General features: G+C 49.2%; 1 protein-coding gene across 3 annotated transcripts in view; it reads right to left on the bottom strand.

The window, feature by feature from the left end:
- Col22a1 (collagen type XXII alpha 1 chain) overlaps positions 1–17,259 on the bottom strand; it is a 159,317-nt gene that overhangs the window by 126,502 nt on the left and 15,556 nt on the right. For all 3 annotated transcript variants that reach the window (XM_090339454.1, XM_090339455.1, XM_090339453.1), the window contains exons 3-7: positions 13,020–13,131; positions 8,590–8,713; positions 6,425–6,700; positions 5,559–5,639; positions 4,203–4,319 (exon numbers count right to left, since the gene is read on the bottom strand). In XM_090339454.1, the coding sequence (XP_090195580.1) occupies positions 4,203–4,319; positions 5,559–5,639; positions 6,425–6,700; positions 8,590–8,713; positions 13,020–13,131 (710 nt within the window). The remainder of the gene's footprint in view (positions 1–4,202; positions 4,320–5,558; positions 5,640–6,424; positions 6,701–8,589; positions 8,714–13,019; positions 13,132–17,259) is intronic.

A 17,259-nucleotide genomic window follows, 5' to 3' on the forward strand; every position in this document is an offset into this window, starting at 1 on the left:
AAAGAATCAAGCACTCAGCAGGAGAGGGGAGAATGGCAGTTACCAGTGGCTGCCAAGTGGGGAGAAGAGGGGAGACAATGGCCAATGGGCACAAAGTTTTAATTAGATATAAGGAATATGACAGGTCTCAAAGGCAACGGATATGATCATTAACTTGACTCACTCAGTCCATGGAGTGGAACGTATGATTCTAGAACAAACTTGACAATCATACTTTTTCAGTACCCACTTATGAACAGACGAGCGCTTCTCAAGGCTATATTTTATCTGGATATGCCATAATGTCAATTAAGAAGAAAATTACATTGCCTGCAACTGTTCAAGTGTTTATTATTCACTGAAATATGAAGCATCACATGTCCGTAAGCAATTTCTAAATATAAAACCCCCTCCATTTAAAAAATGTGTGAAAGATCTTGTTGCTAGACTGAAAACTGTGATTTGTTAAGTTGTAGCTGCCAATAAATACTGCCTCCTGAAAACAAATGCAGTATGATTCACATGATTTTGTATGTGTAAATGTCAGGCAATTCACGAAAAGTGACACAATATCATTTACACATATGCCTCCATCATGAAGAATAGTCTACCCTGGGGTCACATTTAGCTATTTCAGAACTATATGTGTGTGTTGGGGGGTGGTGAACGACAAGCCCTCTATCATTGTCGTGATCTTTTAGTGTAGGTTTCATGATTTATGCCTAAGCCAGACTCAGACCACAATCTGACTTCTGCCTCCTACGTAGCTGAAGTTATACAACATATCTTACCACATCCTATCTTTGAAATAGGGTCTTCTTTTTCTACCCAGGCTACTGCCGAACCCTAACCCTTGTCTCTCATTTCCAATTGCCTGGGATTATATATTCTTACATGCATTGCAGCTTCCATTTGGACAAGCAAGTTGAAGATACTCTTGTGTGACTTTGACCTTTCATGGCATCCAGTGGAAGACCTTGCACACTGCTCATGCCCAGCAGAAGGGCTGATCACAAAGACATAAAACAGGAGCCCAATAACATCTGCTGACCTTGTATATTAAATAGATAATGCCACAGCTGGGCCTCCTAGCAAAGGGCTCCGGGCTTTTATAGACAGGAGAAGCAGAGGCCAGCACCTGCAGGACGTTGCAAAACTGTTCCCTGTAGCTCTTTCTCAGAGGCAGAGGGAACAGGCCACTTTTCCTCCCAGCTGTGCTGGGAGCACTGTAAGCTCCTAAGAATGAGCCACATTAAGAGCTCCTACTTCTCGGCCAGATAGCATATTATAAGGTCAGAAGGGTCAAATCCTACTTGTCATAAAGCCTCTGTAGACAGCAAAGTATGGTATACACAGGAGGAAGCCCAATGTCTATAATCAGAAATGAACAAGGGACTGCGTAAAGCAGTGACCTACTGGGTGATGGTGCCTAAATTATGTATACTGACGACCTTGTCCTGTCCAGAAGAACAGAGAATGTATGTCTTTACCTTTCACCCCTATCTGTCTTCCTATCCAGACCAATTTATCCACTTAGTAATCACTTATAATAGTCTTCCCTGTGCTCAGTTATGTGGAAGTCACAACGATAGACACATAAAGATCCAGTCTCTGACATCAGAAATTCAGGGTCTTATGGAAGCAAAGACAGGGAGACCATTTTCAGTGTAGCAGTGTAGGCATAGCTTGTGTTCTGAGAAAAAGGGCTCAATGCCTTGGAAAGAACAAGTGCTGAATAGTTATTGAATGATAAGCAGGAACTAATATAAGGGAAGGAAGGAAAGAGGAAGCATGGGAAAAGGCAAAGGAAGGAGGACAGGGTAAAAGGATAACACACACATAATATTGTGCTCAACAGAGATTCCCTGGGCATGTCAGAAGAGAAGGTATTTGCCAGGTAAAGGAGCAGAAGGGTAAGAAAGGTGATTCAGACATAAGATATTGCATATGAAAATGCCATAGTTCCTCCAAGAAATTCTGACTGAGAGCTCTGCCTGGCCTAGAATTGGGAGCAAAAGATGATGTCATGTGAAAGGTGAGAATACTAGAGAGAGTGCCTTGAAGCCATCCTCAGGAGGTCAACAGAGAGCTCAGGTGATTATGAGCTGGATGGGGATAGAGGCTGTCTGACCCCAGCTTCCCCTCCTGGAGTCCCTGCCAGTGACCATAGCAGCCTTCACAGGACCCACCCAGGCCATGGGCCTGGTTCTGAGAAGAAGCCCTGGCCTGAGCAAAGCTAGTTTTGGCTGCACTCCCTGTCTGCATGCCCAGGATGGTGAAAGATCAAAATCTCTTATGAACTGCCCTTCACACTGGGTTCTAACTGGAAATAGCATTCAGGAGGGTTTGGGTTTAGACAGCTGCTACTGTGATTTCATTGGCGCACAGGAGGAAACCAGTCTGCGGACCAAGGCCAATGTCAGCCTGCTGTCTGAAGGAGACAGGACCCTCCCGGTGTCCTGTGTACAACCCCCTGGATCCTTCCTCTGCCCTTCACATTCCTACATCATGCTGGGGGACCCTTCATGTCACCATAGCCAAAAGAGTCCCAGATCCGGGTATATTGAACCGGGCTTTGGGCTGGGCCTATAGTAAGCTGGGTTAGCAGTGGGCAACTCCATTGGACTAGAAGCTACTGAAGATACCCTCTGTCCCCAGGAGAGAAGGGGTGGGGGACAGTGGGCAGAGAAGAACAACAGAAGCACAAAGGGCTGGAAAGAAGGCCAAAGCAGAGTGTGTTTCCCAGGACAACTCCTCACTGAACTATGAGGCATGCACTCAAGTTGCTGTCAAACATCACTTCACCTTCTGTTTCTATGCATCCTAAGACCAGGCAGAGTCACTGTCTATGGTTATGTCCCCCATATGTCCACGGAGGGTGGTGCTGAGCTGTGACGGGACCTGTGGTCAAGGGCCCTGAGAATATCAGTCCAAAGGAACTTCATAAAGCATTTTCCTAACCCTATGTTTTAAAATATATATCTTTAAGTAGTTGTACAAAGAAGCTGCCATGTAACAAAGCAGTTTATAAATACAATGTATTAATGTGAACCCTTTCAACATTCTCCTCCATCCCCCCATTCCTTCCCTCTCATTTTTTAAATTTCATAGATTATACATTAAATTCTTTTTTTGTTGGTTTGGTTTTTTTTGTGGGTTATGAGACTTAAACTAGGCCTGGGCGCTGTCCCTGAGCTCTTCAGCTCAAGGCTACCGCCCTACCCTTGAGCTAAGCCCCACTTCCCATTTTCTAGAGGTTAACTGGAGATAAGAGTCTCAGGTCCTTTTGTGCTGGCTTTGAACCTTGATCCTCAGATCTCAGCCTCCTGAGTAGCTAGGATGACAGGTGTGAGCCACTGCATCAAGGACTATACTTTAAATTCTTGACTGCATGCTCCTTCTTTCGTGATCCTGGTATATATGTTATGCCCCTTGTGCTCAAGCACTGAGTGTGCTTTTCTTATCAAGGACCACTAGGCTACAGGAAAGGCTAACATCAGCCTTGGGCACTGGGTGAGATCTTTAACCTATCCAGCAGAGGATGGTGGTACTATTCACAGAAATGGAAACTTTTAAAACTAGAATCAAATACATAAAATTCGAGTGTGTGAGTGTGTGTGTGTGTGTGTGTGTGTGTGTGTATGTGTGTGTGTTCAGATTATAGACTGGGACTAAAGGAAACTGACCCAACACTTGGGAGGCTTAAAGAGAAAAGTCACAGATCCAAGGCTACTCTAGACTAATGTAAAAAGACTGTCTAAAACAAAAACAGAGACAGACAAATACATGGATGGATGGATGGATGAATGGATATTTGAGGAAAAATGGTTAAGGGTGTGTTCCTATAGTGTATACCCAAACCATCTTTGTTCTGTTTTCTCTATTCATAACCCAAGTCTTGTGTGATTTAGTTGTACATGAGTGGGGAGAATGATACAAATGGGAACAGAACAACCTTAGGAATGCATCATTGACCTCAAGAAAACGTTAATGAGAGCCAACTCTGAGAACTGCCTCTCCCAGAGGAGATTTAAGAATCAGGAATTCGAAGGGCAAGGAACATTAAGGATGCTGTGAACCGAAGGTCACTGTGAGCCTATGGTGAGCCTGCCCTGGCAGACCAGGGGCAGACCAGAAGCTCCCTTCTCACTGTCAGGCAGTCCCACAGACAAGCCCTTCCCCATTCTGCAGACTGGGAACTGAGGAGAGACCGTGGATGGTACCTTTTCTCCTGCTGGGCAGGAACAGTTGATGGTCTTTAAGAATCCGATTTGTTCGCTGCCGGGGGTGGGTGGCTGTGGGGGCACAGGCGGAGGCTCGGTCACCACTGTCACCTGGCACTGGACAGAGAAAGGCCGGCAGGTCAGGATCTGACTGGACATCTAGCAATCAATGCCTGGTGAAGAGGCTGCAATCCTTTGGGATTCTAAGAAACAGGGCAGGCCCAGAAACCAAACAAGACCCAGAAGCCACTAAGGATGCTTGTCTGTGCAAGCCACATGGGAAGAGTGTGTCTGACAGCAGCCTCTTGCTTCTCCAGAGGCTACAGAAAAGACAGACTTGGCCAGCTTGCCCCAACAGCCTTAAGAGCCTCAGCATTCCCCATGTAGAACAAAAACAGAATATTTCCTTCATAAAGTTATGGGGGAAGACATAATAGGAAACAACAAGGAAAATTACAGCTCAGGATTTTATACCTGGTGGGTTCTCCCTCCCTCCCTCCTTCCCTCCTCTCCTCCCTTCCTTCCTTTCTACCTACCTACATCTCTCCCTTCCTTCTCTCCTTTTTTCTTTCCTTTCTTTTCTCCCTCCCTCCCTCTTTCCTTGTATTCTCTCTCAGCCTCTGTGGTTCTTTGCTTCCCTTACTCTCTCCATCCCAGATCCATCTTTAGCACTTGCTGTACACCTGCATGCCAAGCATGCTGAGACTGGACAGTGATTAAGTTCTTGCTGTGTTCTCAATCCTGGGCTAGCTACACATTGCACGTGGACGTCACATTTCAGCCCTGGGAAGTGGGCTTGGTTACAGTTCTCATCTTTTTAGCAAGGCTGTATTAGGATATAGTAGAAAGTTAGGGATGGAAAAGGCTAAAAGGAGAAAGAGAGAGTGGGTCCATCTCAGTGGGGAGCAGACAGCACAGAATGGTCAAAGTGGCCAAGGCTGATCTCTGGGGCTGGCTGTCCTCGGCCTCTCACCTCACTACCCAGCTCAGGGCACTGCAGCTTCCTTTTCCCTGAGCAGTGCGGACACAGGGCAGTCCTTCTTCAGAATAACTTCTAGCCTCCACCTCCTGTGCTTCCCAAAGCTGGACCTCCTCACTTTGCTGGCAGCTTTGGATTCAGCTGACTACGGTCTAGACCACAGCACGGCTGGGAGTAACCTGCTCAGCTCAACTCAACTCACCCAGCCTGTGCCTAGTGGGAATGGCAACTGGAACTCAAAGTGGTCACAAGGCTGCCCACAGACCACATTGTGACGGTCAATGCCCCTCTAATCCCAACTACCCTTCCCTAAGTCCTGGACATGCCCCGCCACAGCCCCTACAGATTTCCCACCCGTCTTGTCCAGGTCTGCTCACCGGACCAGACGGGATGTCACAACACGTCTCCACTTCTGCATGTCGGGAGTCGCAGTAAATCACAATCCGCTGCAGGTCAAACTAGGAAGGAACAAGAGGAGAGAGGATGAGTCTCAGGATCTATGAAACAGAAATCTCCATGATGTCAGACAGGCCTCCCCCAGTTACCTGGCCCACTTCCTCCTCAGGCCTTCCACTGCGAGCTGCAGTGCTGGAGCTTATCAGGAAGCTAACTGATCTCCTTTCCGTGGGGATCCTAAGCACGAGGCCGGCTCAGGGCAAACATTAAGCTCCATTTGTTTCTATTCTACAGGAAGCATGCATGCTTCCAGCCCAGACATGGGCACAGACACACCTGCCCTCCTCTGTGTCACCATCAGTGCCTGCGAGGCAGACCTCAAGCATGCGTCTGGGCAGGAGGGGCTGAGGGTCAGTACGTTCCTATTCTTCAGCCTTTCTGCACATCTCCACATAGCAATCTGAGTAATCTAAGAATCCGCTGCCAAACCACATTGAATACCACCACCTCTCAAACTTAAAACAATTAAAACACAAGCACAACACTTAAGGGCTGTGGTACGAAATGCATGCACACATCCTGGCTCTTAGGCACATGAGCCCACAAACAGGGAAGCTTGCTGACAGTAGCCACGCGAGGTGAACAGACATAATGGGGGTTGATGAAATGGCTGAATGGCTGATGGAATGAGCGAATGAGTGAGTGAATACTCATTCCTGCTCCAGGGCCTCCAGGAGAGTCTACAGTTAGGACTTGACACATGGCACACAGGTGGGTGACATGAGGAGCATTAGGGTCCCAGGGTCGCAGTGGCCGGGCCCAGTCCAGGGGGCCTCCAGGTACTCACATCAATGGGCACACTGTCATAGAGGCGCTTGCCAATCACCGTCTTGCCCTGGATGTCGATGTTCTCTCTCTCCTCAATGGGCAGCGTCTGCACCAACATGCAGTCGATGTACAGAGAGACGTTCTGGGCCTGGATGCTCAGGGCCATCTTGTGCCAGTCCCGGTCAAAGAGGTCATTGACCCGTGGACCCTGGAAGACCACCCTGACAGCATCCTTGAAGGCACCCACAGCATTGAACTCCACGGCTTTATTCTCACCGTCAAGCCGGATGGAGACCTGGGGAGAAGAGGCACAGTGAGCACCTACGATGTGCAGACACGAACACCTACTATGTACCCTGCACTCCATGGGGGATTAACTGCCTTCTGCATGCAGCTCATCTTGCAGGTCCAGACACAATTTTCCTGTGACTGCCTCACATTTCCCTGAGTAAATAAGTCACCAACATCAACATCTCCAGCACAGGGCACTCCAGCACAACTCAACCAGTGAAAGTGAACCTCCCAAGGTCTCTCCAAACATGATCCTCCACTCTTTCAGCGTAGACTCAACCTCTGTTTGGCTCTGTGGTAATTCCACCCATGGCTCATTCCAGAAAAAGTATGTGTGGAGGGGAATAAAGACATGGTAGGGAAAGCACACACAGCTCTGCAAATGCCATGAAAGAAGAAAACCCAGACTGAGTGGGTGGTGCAGGCTCACCCCACAAGAATGTCCTGGCAAGAGCCCAGGCCCCCTCAGTCAGACCTGAGAAATTGGAGAATCAAATGTGTGTCTAAGTAGAGATGGAGGTGGAGGACACACAGGGAGCTGTCTTTGCTGCAGAAAAGTGGTCTCTGCAGAAGGGTCTCTACTTCTCCTCCAGCCTGCCATGTCCCAATGTGATGAAGGATGGTACAGAAAAGTCATTCCCCAGAACTAGCTGATCAGAACAGAGCCCACCAGGGCATGTGATGAACAGAATCAGCCAGGGAGCTCAACTGCATGGGTCCGGATATCAATTCCCACTCTTGTTACCTGTAAAAACTCAAATACCCAACTCTGCCTGTGGCTCAGTTTTCTCCTCTGTTAGAAATAATAGTAAAACCTACTGGCAAGGTCTACACCAGGAACACAGCGAGGTCAGATGTGCCTTGGGATCCATTACCATCACCCACATCCTTCACAGAGCAGGTGCATGTCAGATGCAGTGCCAAAATGGGCTCTGGCAAAAAGGAGGGAGCCTGCTTGTTAGGGGTGGGTATCTGATTCTCCTACTCACAAGTCTGCAGCAATGACTGCTGGCCCCATTTTTTTCTAACGTGTTTTAGGTGCATTTTCATCCTCTTATGAAAAGTCAGACAGTCTCCCCTCACGGAAGGTGAGGGGACATCCACACACCATTCATTTTCCATGACTGGACAAAGGTATGGTTGGCCTGTGAACCTGGTGAAAAGAGGATTAGGATTTGGCGGGGATGGAAAATAGCACGCTCTTCCTCTCAAGCTGGAAGACTGTGCCTATGCAAATTTGATCCCACAATTTGTCTTTCTCGCTGAGTTGTGCCATTAAAAGGCTGCCCTGTCTTGTGGACACTAGAAGCCAATGATGTGGGGGAGATGGCACTCAGAGCTTCATGCATGAGCACAAAGAAGACCTACCTGCTCCAGTAATAAGAAGACACTCAGTCCCAACAAAAATATACATATCAGCAACTGGTATGGGTGCTTTGCACGTATTACCTGCCTTTCCTACCAAATGAGGATGGTAAGCATACTCTTCCATTTTCCACCTAAGAAAAACAAGCCTCAGAGCCTGGTCTGAGGGTCCACACCAAGAAAGGATACGGGCAAGATTTGGCCCAGATATGACCCTCTACCATGAGGTTCTGCCACCTGTACCCCCAGCATAGCAACAGCCTCTGACAGCAGAGCTGGAAGCACTTCCATAGCTAGGCAGGGAATCCCTGAACACAGAAACAAGATCCCCTTCTTGCCTCCCAAAGCTGGTCTTGGTTTTTCACGGGGAGAAGACATGGGGGCCAATGGGTTACATGACTTTCTCTTGAAGATCCTCTGAGGCTCCAGCTCGGATCTGAGCTCCATGGAGTACAAAGTGGCTCATGCCAGATCCTAAGAGAAAGAAGCAAGGCTTTCCACCCTGAGGCAGGGTGGTACTTCACCTACCTGTGGGATGCCATACTGATCAATGACCTGCCAGATGTACCAGTCCTCTTTCCGGGATGTTTTCCTGAACCGGAACGTCGTGACGAAGGCATACTCATCAGGCAGACCTTGGGGAAACACATGCCTGAGGGAAAAGAGTGATTCAACACACCAGGCTTAGAAGTAAGAAGCCACCACTGCTCAGTCACCAAGTCCTGCCAGTTTGACCTCCCAAAGAATTCCACCCCATGGCCTGCCTCAGCAAGACCCCCTGTAACCCCCTGTAACCAACCCTGTGGCTTGTCCCACCTCTCCCTTCTCTGAGCTCAGCTCCTTCAAATCCACCCAGCAGGGCACCTCTGCTGGTCTCTCTACCAGGAACACTCGAGGCTAAGAGGAGACTTCCCCCTGATGAAACTCCATGGTGATTCCTGGATTTACCTCTCCTTCCCTTCTCCTTCTCAGCAAAGGCAAGCTGCCACATTGTACACTGCTTTTCCTCTATCCCACGACCCTGGGTAATATGGTCATAATGGGTATGCCCACCCCAAACATTATGGGCTGAAAACCTAAGGTGATGGAATGAGAGGACCGGGCTTTCTTTCAGAGAGGGATGAGGTCTTTGGAGGGGAGCCCTGTGGAGGCCTGGGTGTCCTCATCAGAGAAGGCTCACAGAGGCTGCTCACCCTGCCCACAGCTTGACCTCACAGTGAGAATCCCACAGTGAGTTCCTATGGAGCTCTAACCTCAGACCTTCAGCCTCAGATCTGTGAGCCATTCAACATGGGGTACTTATTTGCCTCCTCTGTAATGGACCAAACTATAGGACACTTAGTTCTCTCTACCAGACCCTGGCCTCAGCTGAGTATGCAGAGCCAGTCCCCCAGCGGACAGCATCTTCAACCCCCTATGGCTCTACTTTCTTTGCCTTCTAAACTGAATGACTAGTTCCCCCTCCCCCAGCGGAGGACCAAGTCCTCCATCAGCCTGGCTCAATGCCTCTGTGCCTTCCCAGCTCACCCTCGGGGCCCTTGTACTGTCAGCTCCATCCTCAGCCAGAGCACTCGGTGGACCCCCAGCTACTACACACCTCCCTCTCCTTACCAAAAGGATTCTAGAAAAAATGTTTCCTACACACTCTCATTTCTTCTTCCCATTTGCTCAACTCATGGCACCAATCCCTCCCTCCTGCCCACATTTCCTCATGACATCTCCAAGGAAGACGCCTGACAAAGCCCTGTTCCCCAGCTCTACTATGACGCTCATAGGACCAGAGGCTTCCTGAAAACTTTCAATACAGTTTCTGTAGAGGCCTGGTTCCAATTCTGAGAGGAAGTAACCTAGACAACACAGTTATGAGAAGAGGTCCTGCTTTGTAGAACCCTCAGTCACAGCCCTGGCTTCCACGCTCAAGGTGACAGTAGCATTCCTTCTACCCTAGTTGTAAGAACCAAAATGCCTCCCTGATGCTGCCAAAGTTTGCATGGGAAAACTATTTCCACTGGTTGAGACCACTGACTCACATCCTATCAAAACATACTTAATTTCTCTGGTGAAGTGACCAACAAGTTGCCCACATGATCTAATTTGATGTAAGATTCTTCAGTTAAAACTTAAAGGTTTTGCTATAAACCCAACACTAAGTTTTGGTATATATCTCATGTCTTTATCAAAATAACTCGTGACGTGGGTATTCTGATCTGTGTTTTGTAGGTGAGGGTCTCCTGTCTCAGTGGAACACAGAAGCCAGAGTTCACACCCAGAAAGTCTGGTCTCCATGTATCTCTTTTCCAGCGCATCAGCTGAAGATGAGTTCATTCAGTAAAAGCTGGTCCTCGTGAATCCCAAGCCTGCTCTGGGGCAGAGGGCTCCCTCTGGGGGCACATTACATGCTGACTTTGACACTGAAGATGTAAGAATCCATCTGGCCAGACATCCAGGAAGGGAAGTGGGGAGGCGTCTGCGTTCCTGGTTCTTAGATTTGCAGATCCTTGGGGACCCTTCTTTTGACTACTGAACATGTGAGGAAAAATCTCAGCCCTCCCGATTCTCAGAACACAGATCCAAAGGGGGAGGCAGCGTGGCCATTCAATACCATTGTCTGAACTGGGAATTCACCCAGGAGACAGGCAGGTAGGAGGAAGAGCCCATCACCAGCCAGCAGCACAGGGGCTTCTCCCAGGACCCAGCGACACAGCTGTTGGTGTCCACGTGGTCTGCAGATACAGGCTCACTAGCCACAGAGAGACATGTCACTTCCTGTTCTTTCTCTCTCTTTTGCTTAGTGAGTCTGACTGTGCTATTATTTCTTTTTGGAAAGCACTTTCTCCTTTTAAAGTACATTCACAGACACACACACACACACACACACACACTTGTATCCTATCAAAAGGGTATAGGAAGGTAGATAATAGGTAGTTAGGAAGGTAGGTAGACATGTAGACATGTAGACACACACACACACACACATACACACACACACACACACACCACACCACACACCACACATAACCTAATATCAATATAATCACGGGGATGGCAAGAGAAGACATGAGGGAATGGAAACACTCTAATACCCTCCCTTCCACAAGTAATGTGGCAGACTGTGTGATTATTGTGTAAAGGCAATGGTTCAGAGAGAGCACCTCAGAGACCAACTTTCTTGTTCCCATAGACTGGGAGGTTTTGAACAAGTCACTGCCCCTTTGAAAGGCTCAGATATTGCACCAAATCAATCAATAAGAAGGCCCTGTGCTTACCTCCTTTTACAGTAGGGAGAAATAAATTACATGTGTCAAATGTCCCTTTACATGCTAAACAAGTGAGAAGGAAGACATAAATATTGAAATTAAATTATGCACATATACATTTCAAAGCATCGGACATTAAAGGAAAACTATTCTTTCCTGAAGCATCAAAGCTCTGTGGGTTTGATTTCCTGTCAGGAGCGGTGCCATCAAAACAAACAGGAAGCCAAATAGAAAAAAAAAATCCACCACTTCACAGGACAATTGTGAACATCCCAAGACCCAAATCGACAATCCACAACTGGGTCTAATCCTCTGTCCCACAGAACAGAGCCGAAAGCCATTTGAATGCTGGATTCAAGGGTCTTATGAGAACCAGGCATTGCTAGAAAATGAAAGGGCTAGGCCCTTCTCCAGACTTGTGTGATTCTGCTCACCATCCTGGGCTCAGTGCATGATTCTTTATGCTGCTGAATTCACTGAGGGTGGAGGTGAGAGGGCAGCCTGGCTCTCTCCAGCCCTGTGTACTTCTTAAGCAGTGTGGAAGCACCCCCTAGCATCCGTGCACCACTGCCAAGGGAAATGTTCAGTGTCTGGAAAGCAGCTAGAAATGAGGCCATCTCCCTCTGATAATGGAGACACGGGGCTCAGAGAAAGGAAGCAACTTGTCTCCTCCATTCCCCCTGGGAGCCCTGGACACTCCTTTCCAACACTGTGCCCGCTGGCAGGGGTGGAATTCAGACCATGCTGGCTAAACTACACCACGACACACAAGCGAGAACCCAAACACTGATCTTCACATTCAGAGCCCACTTTAGCCAGCCAGGATCTGACAACACCATCGCTCATGGTGACCTGGCCGACTCCCTCCTCAAAGCCCAGACACCACTTGTGCCGGGAACGACTTCGCTCAGCACAAGGACTCCAGCAGACAGGATGACACAGTCCCCTCCAAGAGTTTCAGTAGGGCAGGGCAGGCTGTCCACAGAGGAATCGCTCTGCCGTGACTGGACGCACACCAGGTTGCCTTGTTCTGTGCAGTGATGTGGGGTGTGAGGAGAGTGGATAAAGAGAGCACTGAGCTTGGCCTGGCAGCCCAGAAGGGCTGTGCCCAGAGTAGAATGGCTGAACTTTACTTGAAGAAGGAGAAGGTGGCCCAGGTGGCCCACGAAAGGAGAGGCACACCAACACAACCCTGTCAGTGAGAGGCAGAGGCCTGGCAGGCTCCAGGATAGAACAGAGTCACAGGTCGACCGTGGAGGCTTGGGGACTAATCATGAGACAAATCATAAGGCAGACATGCCCATCTCTTAGGTGGAATCAGGTGAAAACGGAGGCACAGAGGCATTCATTAATTCATAATGCCAGGCACATGTCCAACAGTAAAACTGGGTCTCCATTGGCCAAAGGTCTCTGTCACAGAAGGCAATTGCCTATTTGTAGTATGCCCCTAAGACCAGGGATATTGGTTATTTAATGAGCTAACAGAACAATGTATAGATGAATAGATATTACCAAATATAAATAAATGGCTGTGAAAGGGCCCAGAGAGACATTAAATCAGTGATAATGGAACAAAGAACCAGACTGAATCCTCAGGTCAGCGGCTGAGTTGATTTATCTAGATGTGACCTCACCGATCACCACAGAGCCGTGGTGCTGATTCTCAGTGCTCGGGGTCCAGAATGGGAAATGAACACTTACTCAGTCCTCTGCACCACAGGGAAGGATCCCATTCGGACATAGGAGCTCTGTGCTCCATTCTCTCTCTTCCCCAGGATCTCCTTCACGCTGAACAAATCCATGAGGTCAAAACCTGCGCACAGAGAAGAGCTGGGAGTGAGTCTGACGGAAGGGGAGCGTGCGTGGGAGACAAAAAGTACTCTTCCTCTCTCTTCAAAACCAGGCAGTCTGCCCACACTAGCCCCTGGAGACAGATGTGCAAGCAAACCGCTCAGACATACATTCAGGAGAAAACAAGACGCAGATCAGAGCCCCAGGTGACACCTCCAGAAACACTACAGCAGGACGCAGATGCAGGCTATCCCTCTGGAACTTGAGCTAGGTGAGAGCCTCCTGAATCACAGTCAAGCAGGAGACAAAAGGAAGGTGTCCTGGCTCCTCCTGTGCTCAGAGCCTGGTGTCTCAGAGGCCCAAGGGCACGCATGGCTCTGCAGGCAAACCACTTCAGGGTTTTCCTTCCTAGAGTCACAGTTTTGCCTTCCATTCAGCAGCTTTTTTTTCCCAATCATGGGGCTTGAACTCTGGGCCTGGGTGCTGTCCCTGACCTCTTCAGCTCAAGGTTACTGCCCTACCCAACGCAGCAGCTTTTATGTCTGACTACCTTAAGGAAACATTTCAGGGAAGAAAATTGTCTTTGCACTATCACATGCACAAAAGGTGTTCAGTTTGGTTTGTTCGGGTTTGGATTTCCTCCTGAGAGAACTGAAGAACCATTGTTAATGTAACATGGTGGAGTGCTCCAGGCCTGGCCTTGGCCTTGAGGGAGTGGTGGGCGGGAGGGGGGAGTTACATCCTGCTCAGCCACATATTTGGATAAGCTTGGCAGGTCCTGTGGCCAGCAGGGGCCTACAGGATAAGGCTGTTCTGAGACCCTGAACACGCTCCATTTCTCAGGATGTAGGAGATTCACCGAGCGAGTCTGGCTACCACTGGGCATCCTTCTCATACTTCCCCACTACAGGAGGCTTCTGCGAAGTTCTTGGGGCAATCTGAGTGGCTCTGCCAACTCTGCTCACAGAGAAGTCCGAGAACAATCCCTGTTCTCAGTACCTGAGGCTGATGGTACAAAGCTATTCTCCCTTGTCGGCCTGTGATGCAGCATGTCTCACTTTGAACTTTAAGGCCTGAAACCTAGTAAAAGCACACTAAGTGCCACATGACCTAAATGCCCCCTTGTCAGGAGTGACAGCATGACCACTCCTCTAATCTCATAGCAAGCTGAATAAACACGAGTGATGGAGAAAGTTGGGTGAGGCTCCCTATCCTCGATGGGCCGGGACGGTGGCTGAGTCACTCTTTCCCTAGTTACAGTTCCCCCATCTGTAAGCTGGGAGAACAGGTGGAATTGGATCATCTTCTGAATTTTTAGCACCAACAATGACGTCTATGCCATGGCTACGAAGAGTCTGTTTTCCAAATGAACTGCAAGTCTTGCATAGCAGTAAATGTGAGCGGCCAGTTTGCATGAAGTAGAGAACCCTTCAGCTCTACCGTTTGCCAACCACATGCTGATGGCCAGCCAGGAAGAAGGCAGAGTGTGCGTTCACGATGTGGCTGTTAACCTCAGGAAAGGGCTCATGTGCTATGGGCACCTGCACTGCTGAAGGGGATGTGGAGAAACAGACCTCAAAGTTCCTGGAGGCCTTGCAGCTCTGAGACCCCCGGAACTGACTCCAAAGGGGGAAGGATACAAACCCTGCATAGGAGCTGATTCTCTTAGAGAAGGGAAACAGAAAAACGATGGGAACATAAGAAGGGGCTTTGGAGCAGGCCTGCCTGTAGCTCAAAGATGAGGGAAGGGGCTCCACAGGCTGCTGCCTCAAGGGAGGGGCTCCTGGCAGCACCTGGGCGGTCTTGAAGGGAGACTGGAGACTGGGGTACAACCTGAAAGAGCTGCAGTTGACATTCAGGAGAAAGAGTGGGGCAGCCCAGAGAAACAGAGGATGTTGCTTTCAGACCCTCGGGGTCCTAGTCCCTGATTTCTGCTCACTGTCCTTGTGCAGAGTAGCCATGCCATGGTAGCTCTCTTCCCAGGCTTGCCCTAGACTCCTGAAACCAGGGCCATCCAGAACGGGGGGGCTGTTATGTAGAGGAGGCTCACAGGTGAGCCGAGCAGGCCCTATGGTTCTGGGAACAAACACGGGGCTGCCGGTGCCTGAGAGCCAAAGGGCACATCAGTGTTGAGGTGGCCTTGAACCCAAGGAACCCCATGAGAAGCCAGCGGCCAGAACCACAAGTGGCCTGTGTCTCTGTCTCGAAGTAGTCTCCACTGAGGAGACCAGGCCACGTCCTTGGAAGCTTCCTGTCGGTGGATTGGAAAAGAAACGAACTAGAAAATCGACTTTATGATCCCACTTTTATTGGTTTCAATGAATGAAGCCAAAGACTTGAGCAGGACATAACTTTAAACAACAAGCAGTGAACTAGGTGACAGCCAAGGACGTGCATGGAGGAAAAGATGAGTGGCCTGATGTAAATCAAAAGCCTGAAAGGAAAATGAAGACTGCAATGCATGATGCACTACCACAAAGAAGCACTCGTGCCATGGGTAGACCCTGGGGGTGGGGCCTCACCACAGCCTCTGAGTCAGCTGATCCCATGGAGACCCCGGGGGCAGCCCCAGACACACACAGACACCTCTGCATGCCCCCCAACTGTGCATCTTCACTGCTCCTCATCCTACAAGAGTCCACATTGCTCAGAGCACTGTGTCCATCTCAGGGCAGCCTGAGGGCTCCTGTGTCTCTTCCGAAAACACGATGCAAGCAGTCCACCTGAATACCACTCCTTCACTAAAAAGCTGTTCCAGGAAGAAAGATGCTGGATCCCCCCCTCTCCCACCTGAATGCCTGGTGCTGCTGCTTTCCTCAACTCTGACTTCCTTTCCTCTGGTTTGTTCTCAGGAGGGAAACTACTGGGCCATACGATAATCATGACTTGTATTCCTTCTAAAAACCTCCATCCTGCTTTCCATAATGCTATACTGGCTTACCTCCCTGCACCCCACAACCAGCAGTGTGTAACAGTTTCCCCTGGTCCCCATCCTTCCCTTTACTCATTATACTTTTTTTGTTGTTTGGCCTATTGACTGAAGTCAACAGTAACTGCAGATCTCGGCATGCCCAGAAGGATTTCCAAAGAAGGGATAGAAGTTGGCTGGCTCGACTACAGATGACCCTGAACTCACTGCAGCACACCACGTACGTGTCCCACCATGTTGTACTCGCCTCTTCCCCCTGGCTGGACTCACGGTGAGCAGTTGGAGCTCAGGAAATACTGTCACCATCACTTTTTCTGTCTAACCCGTGAGCTAAAGGAGAAGTTTCATCCCTTCATATGAGGGTATTTCTAGCTGAGCCATTCTGCCCAGGGTATAAAGTTGCCAGGCAGTTTGACTTAAACGTTTCTGCTTTTGGTCTTGGCAAGCCTAGCTCTCGGTTACGGTGTCATCCAATCTACCCAGTCCAGACGGGCCAGCCCGACTCTGACTCCAGATGTGAGCACAAACCCACACAGGACTGGGGAGCAAAGAAGGCTCTGCACCAAGTCTCTGTCTGGAGCACTGCTCTGAGGAGTACCAACTCCCCTGGCACATTCTACCTGCTCTGCACACAGACACGGCAGTTTCTTCCTTCTAGAAAAATCCCTCTGGTTCAAAGCCACAGATGCTGCATCTTGAAGTCTGTCCCTGATGGGGGCACTGCAGTGTCAGTACCTGCCCAGAAATCAGTCTGAGTTTGCAAAGCAGGCTGCCACCCAGTAACAGATTGCCGTGCCGAGTGGGGAGGCAGAAAGGAAGCCGCTTCAAATCCACACATTGAAAGGGCTGAGCAGGAAGTCTGGCAGAGGGATGACAATCAGTGCACAACACTGTCAGAATGTCAGGGTCCCAGCACGCCACAGGCTGCCACCACACTTCTGCTCTGTCACCTGCAGAGACGGACTTGAACAGGTCTCTGCCGTGTTTCTCTCTGCTGGCGGATCTGCAGTCAGCTGTCTCTCTGGTTCCCTCATACACTTACGACATGGACTCATCCCCCACCTCTTTCCTAAGTGCCTTGGTTTATTCATTCTTTCCCTTGCTTTGCCTATCATTTGCTTGAGGATTTGCTAACCATTGCATAAGTCACTCATGTTGAATACATTAGATGGTGAATCTGTCCCCACCCTGCCAAGTAGAAAATGGTGAACACTTTCCCTG

Source organism: Megascapheus bottae, chromosome 9 (genome assembly GCF_031878675.1).
Source record: "Megascapheus bottae isolate mThoBot1 chromosome 9, mThoBot2.hap1, whole genome shotgun sequence".
Lineage (NCBI taxonomy): Eukaryota > Metazoa > Chordata > Mammalia > Rodentia > Geomyidae > Megascapheus > Megascapheus bottae.